This window comes from Musca autumnalis, unplaced genomic scaffold (assembly GCF_047663935.1).
Source record: "Musca autumnalis isolate F117 unplaced genomic scaffold, ASM4766393v1 scaffold_1, whole genome shotgun sequence".
In the NCBI taxonomy this organism is placed as follows: Eukaryota; Metazoa; Arthropoda; class Insecta; order Diptera; family Muscidae; genus Musca; species Musca autumnalis.
The window spans coordinates 145422334-145444328 of record NW_027411644.1 but is presented as its reverse complement, the minus strand read 5'-3'; the positions used below and the strand labels follow the sequence as shown (position 1 = coordinate 145444328).

The window sequence follows — 21995 nt, the reverse complement described above, 5'->3', positions numbered from 1 at the left end:
AGTAAATAAAAATGAATATGTATCTTCAATTAATTACGACTATAAATATCATTATTTAAATGTCATAAATACATATGCAAGAAGTTAGTAATGCCTAAACAAAACGCTCTCATCGAATATCTAAAATCTTGACAATTTACAAAAGGGTTGCTATAGGGCTGTAGGTTATGGAGGTGTTTTTTTTTTTTTTTATTATTAAAATTCGTATCATTTGTATTGTGAAAACAGGTGGTTCATTTTTAATATTTTAGCAAAGTCAAGAAAGCATCGAAGAACAGTTTCAAGTAACTTGTTTTCAGTATCAACATCATCTTACAAAAAGAAAAGCTACACCACCACAATAAGAATTACTTTTTGCTTTTTTGTGTTTTTCCAAATTATGAATTGCCGTTGAGGTAACCAAGGACTGGTACCTAGCTGTGAAGGCAACATCCGGTCTTTGGATCTGCTATATTTTTATAGTTTGTTTACAGGTAGAATTGTCGGAGTTTTTGCTTTTGATAAGTTAGAAAGTCAGAACTAGGTGGAAATATTATTCCTCGCACACCAAAACCATAAAGTACCTGTCTCTTTTTTACATCATAAAAATTATGATTTAAAAAATTGTAAGCCACAATATTGGTTTTTACCTTTCTTGTGTATTGCAATAAATTATAACCATTCAGGTACTACATAAATGATCTAGTTTTTGAGTTTGTTACACTCGTAGTCTTATTGTATAACTTACGGAAAATTTCGCGAAACCCCTTTGGAATAGTTGCAAGTAGCGTAATTTTTTAACAAAATTCATTTTTTGCAAACTATATATGCAAAAGAACCCCCGCATATGCTATTTAGTTCATTTTTAAACGTTGAGTGAAAATAATTATGAAAATGCCAAGACCAAAAAATATCGTTCTTCGTGATATGTTCAGTACAAACGAATTAAATCAAACAGTGTGTAATTTACAAAATTATGTCAACAATGTTTTAAATTGGCATTCCGCAAATTTAGAGCGACATTTGAAAATTGTGCATCCCGATTTGTATGCGAACTATATTGATCAAAAACGGGAAGACGTAAAAGAAAAAAGTGTCATCAAAGTATTATTAAAAAAGTGTGAATCCAAAAAGCAATGAAACAATATTGGTGGAACTTTTTACAAAAAATTGACGTCATTTACATATGGCCGAAGATAAAGCCTTCAAAGTTCTTATAGAACCTGTTTTAAGTATACTCAGGATAACTGTAAATGAACATAACGTAATGGAACGAATTATCGCTTTCTCAAAAAATATTAAAACGGAAATCTCAAACGATCTTAAAGGGATATTATTTTCCCTTAAGATGGATGTCGCAACAAGGCTGGACTTAAGTATTCTGGGTATTAATGTTCAGTACATTAAACATGGTAAATTCGTTGTTAAAACGTTGGCTATAAAGAAGCTTAGATCAAGTCACACTTCTGAATATTTAAAAACAGTTTTATTGGATGTTCTAAAGGAATATGATGTTAATTTACGTAATATTTTAACGATTACAACCGACAACGGATCAAATATGCTCAAAACTGTACGAATCCTGAACTCTGAAATGCAATTGTCGATAGATAATGATGCCGTGGATTTCGAAGAAGATGAAGATTATATCGATTGCTGAATCAATTGAATCGAACACAATTACTAGCATTCGTTGTGGTGCTCACACTCTCCACCTGTGTGTAAACGATGTTCTGAAACAGTCGGCAATAAAAGACAATGTCGATAAGATACGATTCGTGGTAAAAAAAACTTAGCAGTAAAACGATTTTAAATTTTCTAAGAAGTGAACTCTACAAAAAACCTATCAGTGATTGTGCAACACGTTGGAATTCAACATATAAAATGATTGAAAGATGCCTGGAAATGAAGGAAATTATAAATACACTAAGCCAGGATTATCCTGATTTATTTTTTGAATCTAAAGAATGGTCTTTCGCAACTGAATTCTTGGGACTATTTAAACCTATTTACAATGCTACCATTAAGTTACAAAGCGAACAGTTGTGCTATAGTGAACTATACATTATTGTTATGGATATAACATTTCAAATTGACGCTTTACCGGATAGAAACATGAAAATCCATCTTCAAGGAGTCCTTGAAGATAAGAAAGGATAAACTTTTAGAAATGAACTGTTTAACGCAGCTGTGTTTTTGGATCCACGAATCAAAGTATGCTTAACCTGTGAACAAAAACAAAGGGCGAAGAACTACATACTATCGTTATATAAACGCATGAACTCAAAAGAAGGTAAGTTTGCTTAAGTAGACCAGAACAATGATTATTTATTTATATCAATCATCTTTTATGTTTCAGAACACAATACAAGTCACCCAAAATTAGAGGAAACTCCATCACCGAGTAGACCAGATGCAGCCAAATCCTTTTCCGATTATCTGCGAATTATAGATCCTACCACAGAAATGCCGAGTTCATCTAATTTACACAATTTAGAAGCTGATTTTGCCAATTATGAGCGGCAATCAAGATTGCCACTAAATGAAAATATAATAGCGTTTTGGAACTCTCAGAAAACCATCATCAGTGATATTGCTAATATTGTACAGGCAATACCGTCAACCCAAGTAAGCGTGGAACGCTTAATTTCTGCTATGAAGTACATATTATCTGATCAGCGCAACCGCATGTCAGCAACAAATCTTGAACATATATTAATGGTAAAAGTTAATGGGGATTTCAATTATGAAAGTTGAGCTTTCTCCTGTTAAATTCTATTTTCTTTAGTATGTAAATCTTTTTTATATTCATTAATTTTTTATAAAATAAATAAATGTTTTCATATTTACTGGTTAACTATAAATATAGTTACTTTTGTATTTTATTTATACGATATTCACTCTTATTTTTATGGTTGCATTTTTCCTCATGCCATTCATATTTTATATTTCTTTATAAACATCACTCAGGTGTACGCAACCTCCTTTTGTTTTTTGGGTACATAATGATGTACGCTACGTGGTTTTTAATGTACACGCAACATTTATAACGTACGTACCCAACCAATTCGGTTGGGTACGTGGTTGTTACTTTACAATGGTGGTTGCGTACCAAACATGTACGCTACGATTATCGTTGGGTACATGTACACAAACGCTAAAATTTTTTTTAAAGTTTGTGTACATGTACGGTACCTTATCGTAGTGTAACTTTTCATGCTAGGTACGGTACAAAACTTTATTGTACGGTACCTTAATGTAAGTTTTCGAACGCTGGAAAACTAGCAAACACCATAGCGGAAATGAATAGATTAAACATCGATATACTCGGAATAAGTGAGACCTGGTGGCCACAAAACGGTGAATTTAGCTCCCAAAACGCGAAAATATACTTCTCTGGCAATTCTACCGAACATCACAGAAACGGTGTGGGATTTATAGTAAAAAGTAACATAGCGCGAAGTGTAACGGGTTTTATTTTTAAGTCGGATCGGACTATGCTGCTTAAAATTCAATGTAAACCAATTGATATAAACATAATCCAAGTATATGCACCTACTGCGGACAAAAGTAATCATGAAATTGAATCTTTTTACGAGGAAATCGACGATTTATTAATAATGACAAAAAGCCACGAAATAACAATAATTCAAGGCGACTTCAACGCTAAAATAGGAGCAGAAAAGTGCCAAGGTATAACAGGAAAACACGGTCTTGGCAAGAGAAATGAAAGGGGTGATAGACTAATTCAGTTTTGTCAGGAACATAAAATGATGGTAACAAATACAATGTTCTGTCTTCCCCCAAGAAGACTATACACGTGGAAATCACCGCAAGATAGAAGGGACACTATTGTGAGAAATCAAATAGATTTTATATTAATTAATACCAGATACGGATCTTCGGTTATGAAATGTTCAACGTATCCAGGTGCTGATGTTCCTTCAGACCACAATCTTCTGATGATGAAGTTGCGCATAAAAATTGCCACGAGGAAAAAACGGAAGATTCGCCGTAAACTCGATGTGGCAAAGCTTGAAAATACCACATTCAAAGCAAATTTCCGAGATAAAATAAATCAGGAACTGAGAAACATAAATACTGAAAACGTTGACGACTTGTGGAACGCACTAAGGACTACGCTCAAGCCCCTAGCGGATAATACCCTTGGATATCACAAAATATCTAAACAGAAAAAGTGGATGACACAGGATATTCTCGACTTGATGGAAGAGAGACGAAAACATAAAAACATAAATTTTGAACGATATTGGGAACTAAATAGGGAAATCCAAACCGCTGCACAATGGTCGAAACCACCGATCTAGCGGCGCAAAAGTCAAAAAATCGAACTATAAAATTGCGAAATATTTTCCATTGTATCGATTACAGACACTTTGCAGACAAAGATTTTGTTGTTGTAAATATTCACTCAGTTATTCACTATCAAATATAAGAGTTTTTGTTGCATCAGATTTTAAAAAATTGTTGCAAAAAAATTAACTTCATATTTGTTTAAATGTTAAATAAATTCGTAATGAAAATGGACAAGATATAATTTTAATTAATAGCAGAGGGTGTGATTTAAATTATAAAAATTAGTTTGGGGTCTGGATGTACTTAGTTATATAGCAATAAATGTTCAAAAATTCAATTTTTTAGTGTTTTTATGGGTTGTACGCGCTTGTTCCATAGAGTGCATCTTGTAAACTTGGGCGAATTAGGTCCGATTATTTTTTGGGGAATGAAATTGGAATCTCTGGATACTGAATAACCACATTCGGGCTGCAAATATTTGCAAATCTTTTGATGACTGCACTTTTAAAATAAGGGATTGTGCATGAAATTCATACAAATTTAGCTGTACATTTGTATGGGAGCTAAATCAAAATATGGACCTATCTTGAAAAATGTTTGCAAGGAGGAGTTCTACCCCCGGAGACACTATAATACCATATTATAGCTAAATATGTTACTAAATATGGGATAACAAGTAAAAATTCAACGAATCGGGGGTACCATAAAAGGGGCTACATCGAAACATAAATCCGTATTGAAAATTTTTTGCAAGAAGATTTTATACGCAGTGAGAACACGGAATGCAAAATTACAGCCAAGTTGAATTAAAAATGTAGTCATGATATTCAAAATACCTTAAATTGGGAGGTACGGTTACATGGGGGCTATATCAAAACGTGCACCTATGTTCATAATTTTTGGTGGAAATATTTTGTGACCACTAGGAACCCTAAGTACCAAATTACTGCTAATTTGCTACGAAATTGTGGCTTAAATCTTCAAAATACCGAACATTGGAAGGTACCGTTTTATGGGGGCTATACCAAAACATTGGCCGATTTTGTTCATATTTGGCCCATTATTACCCACATGTACAAGCTGAGATTGTGTAAAATTTCAGTGGCGTATCTCAATTCGTTTGCAAGTTATGAATTTCGCGCCGCTAGATCAGTGCTTTCGACCACCGTGCGCTGTAAGAATAGCAAAAAACAACCACCTAATTAAACAATGTCAGGAGATTGAAAGATTAAAAAGCCTTCACGACGATTTTAATCTCCATAGAAAGTTAAAAGAACTTGCTGGTGTATACCGCAAAACTTCCTCAAAAGTACTTTACAACAATAATAATGATCCTGTTTTTGACATAGAAGAAAATAAAAATATCTGGAGAGATTATATAAAACAAATTTTTACAGATGAACATAGAACAACTTTTGAAGAACAGACGCAACATCCTCTTACAGGAACACCAATAAGTAGAAGAGAAGTTGAAACTGCTATAAACAGTCTGAGAGATATGAAAGTTTGTGGGCCGGACGAGATTCCCTCGGAAATCCTAAAACTAATAGATGAAGAAAATATAGAACTTATAACAAATTAATTAATCATGTATATGATACAGGCCGATTCCCGCAAGATTGGCTAAAATCAACATTTATTACCATTCCGAAGAAATACCATGCAAAATATTGTAGCGAATACAGACTTATTAGCCTTATGAGCCATGCTCTAAAAATATTTCTGCGTATTATCCACTCCAGAATATACTCAAAATGTGAAAAAGCCATGGGAACATCCCAGTTTGGATTCAAGGAAGGGATGGGAACCCGAGAAGCACTTTTTTCAATACAAACATTGGTTCAGAAATGTAAAAACGCACAAAAGACCTATTTCTATGCTTCATTGATTACGAAAAAGCTTTCGACACAGTGTTACACGATAAGTTGATTGACATCCTCATCTCCATTGGCCTAGATCAGAAAGAAGTACAATGTATTAAAAGTCTATATTGGAATCAAAATGCACAAATAGAAGTGAACGGGGAAATGACAAATAGTATTGATATATCCGAGGGAGTCAGACAAGGGTGCATATTATCACCTTGCTATTCAATATCTATTCAGAAAAATTTTTTCAAGAATCGATAAACAAAATTCCAATCGGCATTCCTTTAAATAGAACATTTCTGAACAACATACGATATGCTGATGATACAACCTTACTGTCGCATGGCATATCTGGAATCTCCAGAATCTTATGAATAAGCTCACAACACACAGCGAGAAATATGGTTTGAAAATTAACATCCGTAAAACAAAATTCATGGTTGTAAGCAAAAAGAATGACCACAATAATGCAACATTGAAAATTCACAACACCAATGTGGAGAGGGTTAAAAGTTTCAAATATCTAGGAATTACAATAACTGAACAGTGGGACTGTTCAAAAGAAATACGATGCAGAATTGAACTGGCCAGAGAAGCTTTTTCAAAATACAGACGAGTGTTTACGAGTCATGACACTAATCTTGAAACAAAGATTCGTTTTATCAAAACCTATGTCTGTTCAGTGCTATTGTACGCAATGGAAGTATGGACCATAAAAACTGCTGATATAAGAAGACTTGAAGCCTTTGAAATGTGGATTTACAGGAGAGTTCTGAAAATTCCTTGGACAGCCCATGTGACAAATGCCGATGTTCTAAGAAGGATGCACTGCGAAAGAGAACTTATCTCAGTTATAAAAAGACGAAAGACAGCGTATTTGGGACATATAATGCGAAATCAAAAATATAAATTACTGCAAATTGTAATCCGCACAAGGATAGAAGGAAGGCCTGCTAGAGGTAGAAAGGAGACAACATGGATCGATAACATCACAGAATGGACTGACATCCGAGACATTACAACCCTATTGTTTAAGGCTAGAGATAGAGAGGCGTTTGCAGATATACTAAGCAATCTATAAACAAACATATTACAAATATTGTATCCATATGTATTTATAAAAAAATATTTGTATTGTATTGGTCGCTAACATTCGGAAAACGAATTAACAAATAAAGAAGAAGAAGAAGTCCCTCACGTGGACAAGTCCAGAGCAACCCCTTAGATGCACCCACTCCTGACATCTATTGCATCTCACCGAAGGTTGGATGTGGGTGAAGATGCGAATGTGACAAACTGAGCACAGATATATTGGTCCTCGGTTTTCCTCCGTCCCGCCACGGGCCAAAAGAATTCGGAGCATGCATTCCGGGATATGCTGCTCCCAACACAGAAAAACGAAACACCGTTTACCGCCAGACCCACTTTAGCAGATACTTTGCCATCGCGCTGATATGTTATCGGGATGAGGAGTGCTTTGATTAAGCAATTGGGCTAGCTGAGTGGAATATGCTGTGGCTTTCTGTCGTGATTGCAGCTTACCTATGTCTAACTTTCGTATTGTGTCTGTTCGTACTTTGTTTGCTACGTTTAACCGGGTGGGTACCTTAGCTGCATTAAGGTAGTGGTCAGAGTCTATGTTTGCTCCTCGGAACGAACGCACATCCGTAAACTGCACCTTCTCTATAAAGAGAAGGGTCGTCAACTTTTGAAGGATTTGGGATTTCTTTTCTTTTGTTTTTTCTTTTCTTTTGTTTTTTTTTTTGGAAAATTTATATTTAAACCAATAGCTGATGGCCATAGTAGTCAATGCTATGTCTTATTAATATTGTATTTAGTACAAGTTAATATAATAATAAATGAAACAAAATATGTTTACACCAAATTCCGTCACATTCAAAATTTAATTGAAATTGGACTTACATAGCGTGTAGTTGCATCAAATACATGAAATCGACCGAATATATATATATATATATATATATATATATATCTATATATATAAAAGAGCTCAGTGAGTGAGTGAGTGAGTGAGTGAGTGACTGAGTGACTGACATATCATCGCCCAGACGAAACCGCTGAAGCTAGAAAGCTGAAATTTTGACTGTGGGTTGCTGTCGGTGTGTAGGGGTGAGATAAGGCTGGGTTTTTGGAAATTCGACCTAGAAGGGTACGAAAAGTACTAAAAGGTACTAAATATGGTACCCTTTGTATTAGGCAAACGGGAAGAGCTAGAATTCTGAAATTTGGAATGAGGGTAACTGATGGAGAGTTAGAAAGATGTACCAAAGGGTTTTTGGAAATTCGACCTATAAGTGTACGAAAAGTTACTAAATTTGGTACCAGTTGTATATTTTGAGCGGATATAGCTATAATCTTCATATTTGGCATGGGAATCAAGGTTGGAAAGTGGTGTTGATATAAGGAAATGATTTTGGAAGTTCGTACTTATGTGTATGAGTAGTACTAAATGGTACTAAATTTGGTACCATTTGGATTTGGGTGAACGGATAGAGCTGAAAACCTGAAATTTGGGATTTAGATTACCGTTGAAGTGTACGATTGAGATATGGGGGTAGTTTTGGAAATTCATACTTATGTGTACGAAAAGTACTAAATGGTACCAAATTTGGTACAATTTGGATTTAGATAGACATGGAAATCTGAAATTTGGCACTAAGATTACTGATGGAGTGAATGATTGAGGTAGTTTTGGAAATTTTTACTTATGGGTACGAAAAGTAGTAAACGGTACTAAATTTGGTACAAATTGGATTTGGGTGAACGGATAGAGGTGGAATCCTGAAATTTGGAATTTACTTACTTTTGGAGTGTAGGATTGAGTTAGTCTTGGAAATTCGTACTTCTGGGTACGGAAATTTCGAAGTAAGGTCACTGATGGAGTGTAGGGTTGAGGTAGTTTTGGAAATTCATACTTATGGGTACGGAAAGTACTAAATGTACTAAATTTGGTACAATTTATATTTGGGTGAACGGATAGAGTTGGAATCCTAAAATTTCGAATTAAGGTTGCTTATGGAGTGTAGGATTGGGGTAGTTTCGAAAATTCGTATTTATGGGTACGAAAAGTACTATATGTACTAAATTTTGTACAATTTATATTTGGGTGAACGGATAGAGTTGGGATCCTGAAATTTCGAATTAAAGTTACTTATGGAGTGTACGATTGGGGTAGTTTCGAAAATTCGTATTTATGGGTACGAAAAGTACCAAATTTGGTACAATTTGGATTTGGGTGAACGAATAGAGTTGGGATCCTGAAATTTGAAATTAAGATTACTGTTGGACTGTAGGATTGAGTTAGTCTTGGAAATTCGTACTTATGGGTACGGAAAGTACTAAATGGTACTAAATTTGATATAATTTAAATTTAGGTGGACGGAAAGAGCTGTAATACTGAAATTTGGAATTAAGATTACTTATGGAGTGTAGGATTGAGGTAGTTTCGAAAATTTGTACTTATGGGTACGAAAAGTACTATATGTACTAAATTTTGTACAATTTATATTTGGGTGAACGGATAGAGTTGGGATCCTGAAATTTCGAATTAAAGTTACTTATGGAGTGTACGATTGGGGTAGTTTCGAAAATTCGTATTTATGGGTACGAAAAGTACCAAATTTGGTACAATTTGGATTTGGGTGAACGAATAGAGTTGGGATCCTGAAATTTGAAATTAAGATTACTGTTGGACTGTAGGATTGAGTTAGTCTTGGAAATTCGTACTTATGGGTACGGAAAGTACTAAATGGTACTAAATTTGATATAATTTAAATTTAGGTGGACGGAAAGAGCTGTAATACTGAAATTTGGAATTAAGATTACTTATGGAGTGTAGGATTGAGGTAGTTTCGAAAATTTGTACTTATGGGTACGGAAAGTACTAAATGGTACTAAATTTGATACAATTTATATTTGGGTGAACCGATACAGCTGGAATCCTGAAATTTCGAGTTAAGGTTACTGTTGGAGTGTAGGATTAAGGAAGTTTTGGAAATTCGCACTTATGGGTACGAAAAGTACCAAATGGTACTAAATTTGGTTCAATTTGGATTTGGGTGAACGGAGAGAGCTGGAATCCTGAAATTTAGATTAATGTTGGAGTGTAGTACTGAGATAGTTTTGGAAGTTCGTACTTATGGTTACGAAAAGTACTAAATGGTACTAAATTTGGTACAATTAATTTTGGATGGACGGATAGAGGTGGAATCTTGAAATTCGCAATTACTGTTGGAGATAGTTTTTGAAATTCGTACTTTCATACGAAAAGTATGAATGGTATTATGAATAGAGGTGGAATTCGGAAATTTGATATTTTAGCCGCTGTTGGTGTGTATGGAGGGTTGAGATATGGATGCGGTTGTGGATATACGTACAAAAAGTGTACGAAAATTACTAAATGGCACAGAATTTGGTCCAAATTGTCATTGTGTAAAGGGGTAGAGCTGAAATTGTGAAAGTCGTTATTAGTGTAGCAGTTGACGTTTAGAGTGGAGATAGAGAGGAAGTTTTGGAAATTCGTACTAATGTATACGAAAAATACTAAATCGCGGTTGGGATATAGTTTTGGATAAAAGGAAGTAATTTTTGAAACTTATACATTAGGGTTAGTTTTTTAGATTCAAAATCTGTGGAATTGCGTTTTTACTTTTTCGAAATTGTGAAAAAACGTTCCGCACAAAATGCAATTACTTTAGCTCAAAACCAACTTTTTTATTTGAATTTTTTGTGATTTTTAAATTTGATAAATTTTTTTTTAGTTTCTCAAGCACTAATCCTCTATATCTTTCAATTATATTGATGTGAACACAAACTATGAAAAAATAATTTAAAACTCAAAACGATATAATTTATGTATTATGACATTACTTCTGTATTGTCAAACTTTTATTAGAGCAACTCGTTTAAAATGTTTAAAACTGGGAAATGAAACCGAGTTGAAAATTTTAAAATCGATGTAGCTTAAAAACTACATGACAGATTTTTGATCAAATTGCATATTTGAAATCGATGCACTAAAACCAACTAAAAAAAATTATTTCCAAGAACAACTATTGCAGAAAAAAAATTCTCAAATTTAAAAATTTAAAAAAAGTAAACTAAAAAAGTTTGTTTTTAGCTAAAGTATTTGCATTTTGTGCGGAAGGTTTTTTTACTATTTCGAAAAAGTAAAAACGCAATTCTTATTATTTTTGCCTGCCCTACATGCCATTTTCACAGATTTTTGATATTCGAAAAAAATGAAAAAATGACTAACCCTATTATACATATTATAAGTACTAAATTTGGTACCAGTTTTGTGTTGCATGATGGGATATAGGTGGAATTTCGAATTGTAGTATGAAGGATTGTGTTGGTGTTTAGATACGGATTTATTGAAATGCATACAAGTTATAAAATTAGGCTGATTATTTATTGAGAAATGCGAAATGTACTAAATGCTATTAAATTTGACGTTGGGTGTAGCAATGAAGATGGAATTATATATTAGTGCGTGAAAAGTACAAAATTGCAATAAATTTGATATTGGGCTAAGGAATAGAAGTGAAATTCTTATATATTATTGATTTGTCAGGTTCATTGTTAGAGGTGGTCGTACAATAAGTGTACTAGAAGTATTAGATAATACTAAATATTGAAATATTGTTAGGAGGATAACTGTTGAGATTGGATTAGAATGTTTATTTAAATCCGCCTTTAAATGTATGAAAGGTTTCTACATGTAATATCATTGACATTGGGTAAACGAGTAGAGCTAAAACTGTAACATTTGAGCTGAGGATTTTAAAAATTGTTCTGAATACTATTGTTTCTAGGTTAACAAGAATTCGGTTTCTAAATAATTTACTGAAATAAAAAAGTCAAACGTACCTTTTCAACAAAATTGCTTTTATCTTTGTTGTCTATTCTAAACGTTATAGTAAGTTCATTTGAAAAGGTAGATCTATGCGGCTAATGTTTTACAAGAAGTTTTTTACATCCTGAGAAATTAACTGTTATATAGGGTCACATCTTCTGAATAATGGTTTTCTACATTTTGATATCACAAATTCCAAAATTCGGTTGGAAAATGTGGATAAAATTTTCAAAATACCCATACCGTTCTAATAAAACATGGACTGGGATTTAAAATGTAGGCCGCTGTTGAAGTGTAGAGGTCTTTTTTTGAAATTCGAACAAAACCTATACGAGCAGTACTTGAAAAAAATTAAATATCAATTCAAAAAGGTATTAATTAGTACATCAAATTTTTCAGTGTTCTCCATATTAAATATTGTTTATTTGTATATTATTCTACAATCTATGTATAAGCCTGATGCTGTAAACACCATTTAATCATTGCGATAATACATTATAGTCGTAAGTGTTCATTATTATGTAAAAAAATCACCTTATTGTTATCCTTTAGTCTCAATAAATTAAAAAAAAAAAATAAAAATTGTATATTATTCCTTTTTCCGCTTACGAAGTAGCGGGTATTTTGCTAGTATATATATATATATATCCAAATCCAAACTGAACCGATTTCTACCAAATTCCTTCACACATTCCAAATTTGGAGACAATATCTGTTGTCATTCTATAGATGATATTCGCATACAATTTTTCCATTTTATTTATTATTCAGATTAATTTAAAAACTTTTTTATAGCCTATGTTACATTCAGACGATGCTGTAAAATACTCTGAAATTTTCAGGAAGATCTGTTCAGCGGTTTTTGAGTCCATAAATTTCAAACAAACGTACAGACATTTGCCTTTGTGGGCAATTAATGTTTGCTTTATCCATAATAGTAACAAGCATGTATATCCTATACAAATGTTCGGTAGTGAACTTTGTCACTGTCCGTTTGAAAGGACACCCGATTCCGGGAAGAAAAAAATGTGTGTTTTAAAAAGTGCTTAAAAATAAACTCCCAATAGTTAAGGAGCTACTGGTCAGGATTCTATAAATTATGTAAAATTTTCTATATTTTAAAGATTTTGATGCGCGAATGTAGTTTTTCTAGTTGGTCTGTTTGACGCATACTTTTAAGGGTTACAATATTGCTAATGATAGCAAAGTAAAATTGCTTCCCGTTTCTGAGATAAAGACCCGCTCCATGCAGAAATCTGCTCAATCCAGAAAATCCAAACGGCATCTACATATGTACATTCAGAAAATGCCTACTAGAAATTATTTGCGTTTTCAGTGTTGCACAGTATTATAAGTCCAAACCTTTTCATGTTTGAATATTTTGTTCATAACTTTTACTATTTTTGTCAAATCTATAAAAAATTCAAAAATAGTAGATTCTTGCAGGTTCTGAAACAGAAACAATGCATTTTGCAGGTAATTTAAAATCGCAATCAAGAAGAAAAATTTCGTGTAATAGTATCAAAAACGACATTTCTGAATTCAAGGATCTACTCCAGAAGAATTTAATGTCTATTGGATCGATAAAATCGGTTAAATAATACAAACGTAGACTAATAAATGTATAGAGAGAGAAATTGTAATTTGTTTGTTTTTTGTAGATGTCGCCCTTACGGAAACTGCGCAGAGTTTTCACTCAATTGCACTATGTTTTGGGGTATATTGCAATATATTTTTGAATATTTTTATGTGAGGATGCAATGAGGCCAAGATTACCCACATATTGTCTTGGGGACTTTTAGGACGTTACTGGTAATGGCAAACCCTAGCTTTCCACCAAAATTCAGCTTTGTGGGAATTATTTTCCCCTTATGTCTACTTTGACTGGACAATTGTCTTTGCTGTTTTTGCTGTTGTTATATGTCTTTGCTGGAACCTTTACTTAAAAAATTTAACATTATTATTCTAGGATTTCGATGTAAATCATTTAAATCAAGACAGCTGTGCAATGGATATTGAGCCTAGCAATTGGATGGCGCTGCCACAGAAAAAAGAAGAACAAATTGCCGATATTATCGACCGCGTAGAGAAACGCCAAAATAATCTACTGTCGAACATCACACAGTCGAGAGATGAAAACAAAAGTAGTCTTGTAACACCACCAACAAAGAAGCGGATGTTTGACCACACTGACTACACTCAAATGATGAACGGAGGATTACTGCTTGATGTGGATGCTTTAAGCAATATCAGCGGGAATGATATGAAAAACGAATCATGCAGTATTTCTGAAGGAGACGATGAAGATATTGTTGAAATGAGTCACACGTTTGCCATGAATTACTGGCATTCAGTAGCGGATGACATAAAGTCAGAAGAGGAAGATGCAATATCTCAACAATTGGAACAACGGATCTCATTTCAAGAAGAAGAGGTAAGGTTTGATTCGTTTAGCTGTTCTGCAATACGTTATTTTTTTCATATTTCAGGACGTGGAGTCGGAATATGAAAATTTTCGACCAAATGACACTTCCACCATTTTTACACACTTCAGTGGAGTTGACGCATTTAAAACGCCCAAATTTCCAGGGGAACAACAACATTTCAAATGTAGAGTCATTAAGATAATATCTCCAACAGTGGTTCAAATATTTCCTGAAACAGTTGATTACAAAAATCAAGACATCAATATGCAAATTAATATAAGAAGGGCTGTCAAGACAGCTCGACCACTCACAAACTTCGAACCATGTACGCCTTGCTTGGCATGTTATTCAAGAGACAAAAAGTGGTATAGAGCTGTTATTCGTTCTTACAATCCGACCTCCAAAATGGTTGAAGTTACATATGTTGACTACTTAAATAGCGAAACGATTCCTACAAAATTTGTTCGAGAGTGTCCTCCCTTGGTGCTGAGCTGGCCTCAACGTACTTTCCGCGTCCGTTTGCATGGTATAAAACCAAATCCGAATCAAGCGGAATCTGTAATTCGTCTGGCCCTACACAGAGCTGTAGCTAAACGAACTGTCATTGCTGTCGTCAACAGGTTGCACAACAGTCACACATCTTCAGATCGAATAGATAACTTATGTTCTGACAAAGATTTAAATGAAATCACTTTGTATGAATCCGAACTCCACTTATCGTCAAATATTTCTATTCACAAAAATCTCATAAAATCGAAATTATATTTACGAATATAGTTATTTGTATTCTTAACTTTTTCGATTTTTTCTGTAACAATTTCTTTTTCGATACTCTGTATTATTCATTAAATGTTTAACATGAATTCCTTAATAAATTTATCTTCAGTTTAACAAAAACCACTGGTAAATATATACATATCGCTCATTTACATTTACTGACAATATCAAAATGTTCAGTTTCGAGAAAAAGGCGTTTTAAGTTGGCTATTGAAATTTGACTTCCCAACATAAAAAGATTATTACACAAAAACTAAACTAACTACTTGGACCCTATTTTGTAAACAACTATCCAGATATCAGGGTTAATGGGTCTATACCGTATTGCGACAAGAGTCGAGTCGCGTTGCCAGTTGCAATTTTTACATTACAGATGGCAACAGTCGTAACTCGTGGAGTCAGAATTTTTGGAGAAACTAATGCGTCGATTCCGTATTGCGACGCGAGTCATGTCGCGCCGTCAATCGTCTCTGCGACAAAATTTATGGGTCGATTCCGTATTGCGATGCGAGTCATGTCGTGTCATCAATCGTCTCTGCGACAAAATTTAAAAATTGTACTACGTAAAGCGATGGAAAATAATCATTGATAACAAGTTATCGGTGATGTAGCGGAGCGTTTTTTGTTTTGATTTGAATAAATCAGAAACTAATATCAAGGCAAGTTGTACACAAAAGTTATAGTTTTCTAAAATGATAAGCTCAGTGGAACTATATTTTGATGATAGTGAAGAAAATATACATAGTTAACGTAGCGCCTATCAGGCGACACTTAAGAGATAAATCGAATCCTTTAGAATTGCCGTAAGTATTGTGAGTATGTTTGGTTTCCAACATTCATCAAAATAATTGTAAATTTTTTAGGTTCAAAGCCTATTTTCGGCTTCCAAAAGACGCTGTTATTTATATAGTGGAGGCATTAGAAATGACTTTTTAAACAACCCACAGATCAACAGCAATACAGCCAATACTTAAAGTTTGTGCTGCTTTAAGATTTTTTGCAGAAGGAAGCTTTCAAAAATCCCATGGCAATGACTTAAACCTCTGAATGGCTCAGCTCCCATTGTCATCTGGTGTACGCACACAACTATTTAATTGCTCCGCAACATCATTCCACACCTCATCAAAAGTGGCTTTAGTTTCGCCAAAAAATCTGACTCCACGAGCTACGTTTGGTGGGCTTCCATTTTTTCAAGCAGCATTTCAAATTGCTGCTTTGTAGTAATTTTTACCAATATAAGTACTAAAACACCAAAAAACGTATATAATATTAAATACATTCACTTAAAATAAATGAAAATGTTACTTACGTTTCAATTTTTCGTCTTTATTCGTTTGTAAAAATGCACGGCGACAGCTAATTTGTTGTCGCCGGAAAATTAACTTTATGGCCACAGAATTTAACATCGTCGGGCGACTTTTGCCATACGTAATGGAAAAATTGCAACTGGCAACGCGACACGACTCGCGTCGCAATACGGAATCGACCCATAAGGCCATTTTTAAAGAGGTATGGAAGGATGTTGCGGAGCAATTAAATACATAGTTGTCCACCAACCCGTACACCAGATGAATGGCACATAGTGCGGATACATTTTAAAGCCAAAATAAAGAGAAAATTAGCTAATAATAAGAACATCACAACTACGTCAACTTTACACAATTTTTCCTCTATTAACTGGAACACTTCACTCAATACCACTGACAATGTGGGTTGAGTCATAACGAGGTCAAAGCCATTGGCATGAGATCTTTGAAAACTTCTTTCTGCAAAAAAAAGTAATGCAACACAGACAAAGCAGTGGCTGTTGACCTATGACTTTTTAAGTAAGTTTTAATGCCTCTACTATATAAAGTATAGCATCTTTTGTCTTCTTATACATAGATGCTGTGTTAAGTATGTCTCCTCTATTATCAAAAAATAGTTCCACTGAGCTTATCATTTTAGAAAAATATATGCCTTTTGTTTACAATTTGTTCTGATATTTTTCTCATTTATTCAAATCAAAACAAAAAACGCTCCGCTACATCGCAGATAACGATTATTTTCGATCGCTTTACGTAATACAAATTTTAAAATTTTTTCGCTGAGACGACTGACAACTCGACACTTGTCGCAATACGGAATAGACCCATAAATTTCTGTGCCAGAAGTGTTTTAGTGCTTCATAAACTCAAAAAACTTTTGTGTTGAATTATACGAAACTCGTAGCAAATTAGCTGTAACTCGTCGAGTTTGCTAACTCAGATTTTGACTTGAAGTTTTTTATCTAGTAGAAGTCGTAGGAAAAATAGAAATTACTAACTCAAAAAACGCATTTTTTGATTTATGCCACTCTTTGAGTAAATGAGCGATATGTATGTATGTATGCCACAATGTGAAGAAAGAGTGCTGGATAAGTAATATTTTTGGGATAATATTTATTTGGGATACATGGGTTATATCGTATAAACCCCTTTTGTGTTTATGGTGATATTTTTTTAAACACACAATTCTAATCCGTCCTTCACAAACTTATCAATCTTCCGAACTGGAAGGAAGACATATTCTATTGATACTAGAAACAAACACACTCCGTACATGCAAATATGCATTAATATTTCTGATTATCTTACTAACCACCTGCGAAACGATCGTAGCATATTTGTTGAATACAACAACATTATACCATCAGCACTACTCTGGGAAACGCCTGCCATGGTATCAAATTATTACTGCATATTTTAGAGAGCTGCTGATGTATATCTCCGAAGCCTGGGTACTTGCGCAAGCAGACATGGCAGTGCTTGGTGTGTTTGAGAGAAACATTCTTCGAAAGATTTACGGACCAATCTGCGTTGACGGTGAATATCGACGTCGCATGAACCACGAGCTGTATCTGCTATACAACGACATCAATATTGTTAAACGTATTGAGATGCAGCGATTGCGTTGGCTAGGCCATATCATAAGAATGAGCGATGATCGATCCGCTAAAAAGGCGTATAAATACGGACCGCTTGGTTGTGCACGCAGAATTGGCAGGAAAAGGAATAGATGGCGCAAACAAGTGGATGATGAGATGAAAAGGCGCGATATTCCCGTGTGCGAAGCTACAAATAGAGAGGAATGGAGATCTTTTCTTAGTTCGGCCTATGGAACAAATGGGCCAGCTAAGTAAGTATGTAGTAATTTTGTTTTACAGTACAAAATGCATACATTAAGGGATCGATTATGCATTGCCACTAAACTTGAGTTGCGTTATCAATTGTCAGCACGACTGAGGTGAAATGTTGTATTATTGATGTCAACCCAACAGGATGGTCGATAAACGTGTTATCGATCAGTGTTCTTTCAAAATTGTGAACTCTATATTCCATCCAAAACACACAATTCGCAAAAAAAACTATCTTAAAATGGTAAGTTCAGCGGATTTTTCGTATGATGAAGAAAATGTACAGGACATTGCATCTATTAGAAGAAATTTCAGGGACGAGTCGAATCCATTGGAATTGCCATCTGCACTTTAAGTTGATGTGTGTTGGAAAGATCTGTATAATCAGAAAATTATTTTAGGTTTTAAGGCGTATTTTCGATTGCCAAAGTATGCCGTAGTTTACCTCGCGGAAACGTTAAAGGATGACTTTAAAGTAAGTTAGAGATCGGGTGACACCGTGGTGCAATGCGCACCCGCCTTGCACGCAGAAGGTCGTGGATTCGATTCCCCGGCTAGGCAACATCGAATTTTCAACGGTGGCAAAATACCCCTTAGTAATGTTGGCGACATTTCCTGAGTATTTCAGCCATGTAAAACCTCTCTATAAGTGGTGTCTTAGGACACGCCGTTCGGACTCGGCGATAAACAGTAGGTCCTATATCTTTTTTATTCGAACGTTCCCAACGCCACACTTACCCGCCCCTACCGACCGAGGGGGCGACCTCCCCGTAGGGATCGCGTACACACCATAACCCGAATCATGGTGGGGCAATATGTGTAGGGAGAATACCAGCTACAGAAAGTTCTTCAGCCAGTTAGACAATATTATAGCTAATTACAATAACTAAAATCATTTAAAAAAAATATATTCGACTTTATAACTTCAATATTCATGCAAAAGTCAATATTACAATAAACGGAGTTAAAATCAGAACACATTTTGCTAATAGGTTCACTAGACGAATAGTAAGTACGATTGATGTTAGTATACAGAAATTTGAAGAATCTAGAAGGTCTAAATGGAACATTTATTTTAACTGATGCAACAAGGAAGTCTGATGGTACATCTCCATTTAATATTTTGTAGACCATAATTGAATTAAGTATTGATCGTCGAATTTTTAATGTTGGTAATCTGATTAGTTTTAGCCTGCTAGTGTACGAGGGCAGTGCAAAATTATCATTCCAATTCAGATCCCTAAGGGCGAAGAGTAAAAATGGTTTCTGTACCGATTCAATTTTTTCGCTATAAATTGCATAATATGGATCCCACACTACGGAACAGTATTCCAATATAGGTCTTACTAAAGCAGTAAATAGCTGTTTAGTAACATAAGGATCTGAGAACTCCTTGGACCAGCGTTTAATAAAACCTAGGACACCATAACCCTTATTTACCACAGTTGTAATATGGTTATTGAAACTTAATTTTGTATCCATTAAAAGTCCAAGATCGTTAAATGAATCGACTGTCACCAGCATTGAACCACTAAGATTATATTGTATACTCAATGGGGATCTTCTAGAGAAACACATATGCTTACATTTCTTTAAGTTAAGGTCCATATTATTAATGTTGCACCATTTGGATAGTGAGTCTAAATCATTTTGGAGTAATTTTGTTTCAGTTGGTGACTTATGAGTTAAGAATATCTTAACATCATCAGCATATATAAGTATTCTAGAATTATGGATTGAAGAAGGCAAATCATTCACAAATAACAAAAACAGAATTGGACCAAGGTGACTACCTTGAGGAACGCCAGATGGTACTCTAATTGATGTCGATAAAGAGTTTTGAAATGAAATAACCTAAGACCTGTCAAGCAGATAAGAAGAGATGAATTACTAAAGCCTATCCGGTCAAGTTTATACAACAATAGCTTATGGTTTACTCTATCAAACGCCTCACTAAAATCTGTATAAATCGTATCAGTCTGCTTACCATGAATAAAACCGTTTATTACATTGATGTGGATACACCACTACGAAAGCCATGTTGATGGGGGCAGATAATAGGCAAAACCTTAAAAGTGATTACTTTGTTAAAAGCTTTTCAAATAATTTAGGTATAGCACTTAATTTAGCTATTCCTCTATATATTTTTTTTAATTTATTTCTATTTAGAAAAACAACTTTTCTTACACTACTCACTTATAAGAACTTATATCTAGTAAATAAATATAGGATATGAAAAAGAATAATATAAATATAGAATATAAAACGTAAGAAAAACAACAATATAAAGCATTCTTGAGAATCTTATAAACACCAGCTATACAAAAAAAGGCAAAACATATAAAATTTAAATATCATGATACTGGGCATGCAAGATAAGTTTTTTCTTGTAAGCGCATAAAGAAAAATTAAACGATTTAAGCGAGGGCGGTAGACAATTGAAAGATCGTGTAATCCTTACCATAAACGACCATTCCAAGACGGGTATAATCTTTGGTAACACAATCAGCACGTTACGCATAGATCTCCCAAAGGAAAACAAATGTACAACGGGAGACGGGTCTTGCTGCTTGAACACCTTATAAAAAAAAACATAGGTTTCTGACGCTAACAAAATTTTTGAAACTAGTTCCTAGAAAACATTTAACATAATGCGAAATATGCTGACGCCTGCCTACAGAGAACACATAACGCATGACCCTGTTGAATAACAATCGCAATCGAAAGATAGGCATTATAAGGGCATGTACCACACGTATTTTTATATCACGGGGTAAAACAACGTCTAATGAGTACAACTTTCTCAAAGCAATGTTAAACTTAGACACAACATAACTTACATGCGCTTCAAACGCCAATTTATTATCAATTATAACCCATAAGCGATTTAGCTTGCTTATAACATCTATAACTTCATTACAGACGAAAACAGAAATCGCATCATCGGGCAAATTCCCAAAAAAAACATACAGCCCTATTCTGAACATTCCCATGGGAGCGAAATTTCCCATTCCCACGTTTTCCATATTCTCAACGACGTGGGAACAGCAAAAGATGGGAGCTGAAATTTCGAAATTCGAAATCAGTTACACCAAATTATTATAGCATACTTTTGGGGGCTGTAATTTCCCAGCAAAAAGTTTGCCTCCAAAGAGGCAGTTAAATGATATGTACAAGTGATCTGGAAGTGCATCAAATTATGCATTTTCACTCATGATTTTTACAAGAGCGTGACTACGGAAAGAGGCACTCCATTGCACTGCATTTTAACTGACCCTTTGGCACTGCATTTTAACTGACCCTCTGGCACTGCATTTTAACTGACCCTTTGGCATTGTATTTTAACTAACCCTTTGGGGTAGAATAGGAGGCAGTCCAAAGCACGTGTTTTGATACAGGCATTCTGCGGAAATTGAGCAAGCCATTACAAAATATGCCAGAACAAATAAAATGCATTATTTGATTTGTGTAAAACAAAAATATTAAGAACTTTATTACATTAACACAAATTAAGAACATTCTCCATTGAATTCAATCGCAAATATGCGTGTTTCCTCGGCTCTCCATTTGTTCCAAGCTGAACTGCTTTTTCTTCA

At 34.4% G+C, this 21995-nt stretch overlaps 1 protein-coding gene across 2 annotated transcripts in view; it reads left to right on the top strand.

Moving 5' to 3' along the window:
• qin (tudor domain-containing protein qin) overlaps positions 1-15365 on the top strand; it is a 462035-nt gene extending 446670 nt beyond the window's left edge. For both annotated transcript variants that reach the window (XM_073957242.1, XM_073957253.1), the window contains 2 exons: positions 14012-14476; positions 14532-15365. In XM_073957242.1, coding sequence (XP_073813343.1) covers positions 14012-14476; positions 14532-15245 — 1179 coding nt within the window. In that variant the 3' untranslated portion in view covers positions 15246-15365. The remainder of the gene's footprint in view (positions 1-14011; positions 14477-14531) is intronic.
• The last annotated feature ends 6630 nt before the right edge of the window (positions 15366-21995 follow it).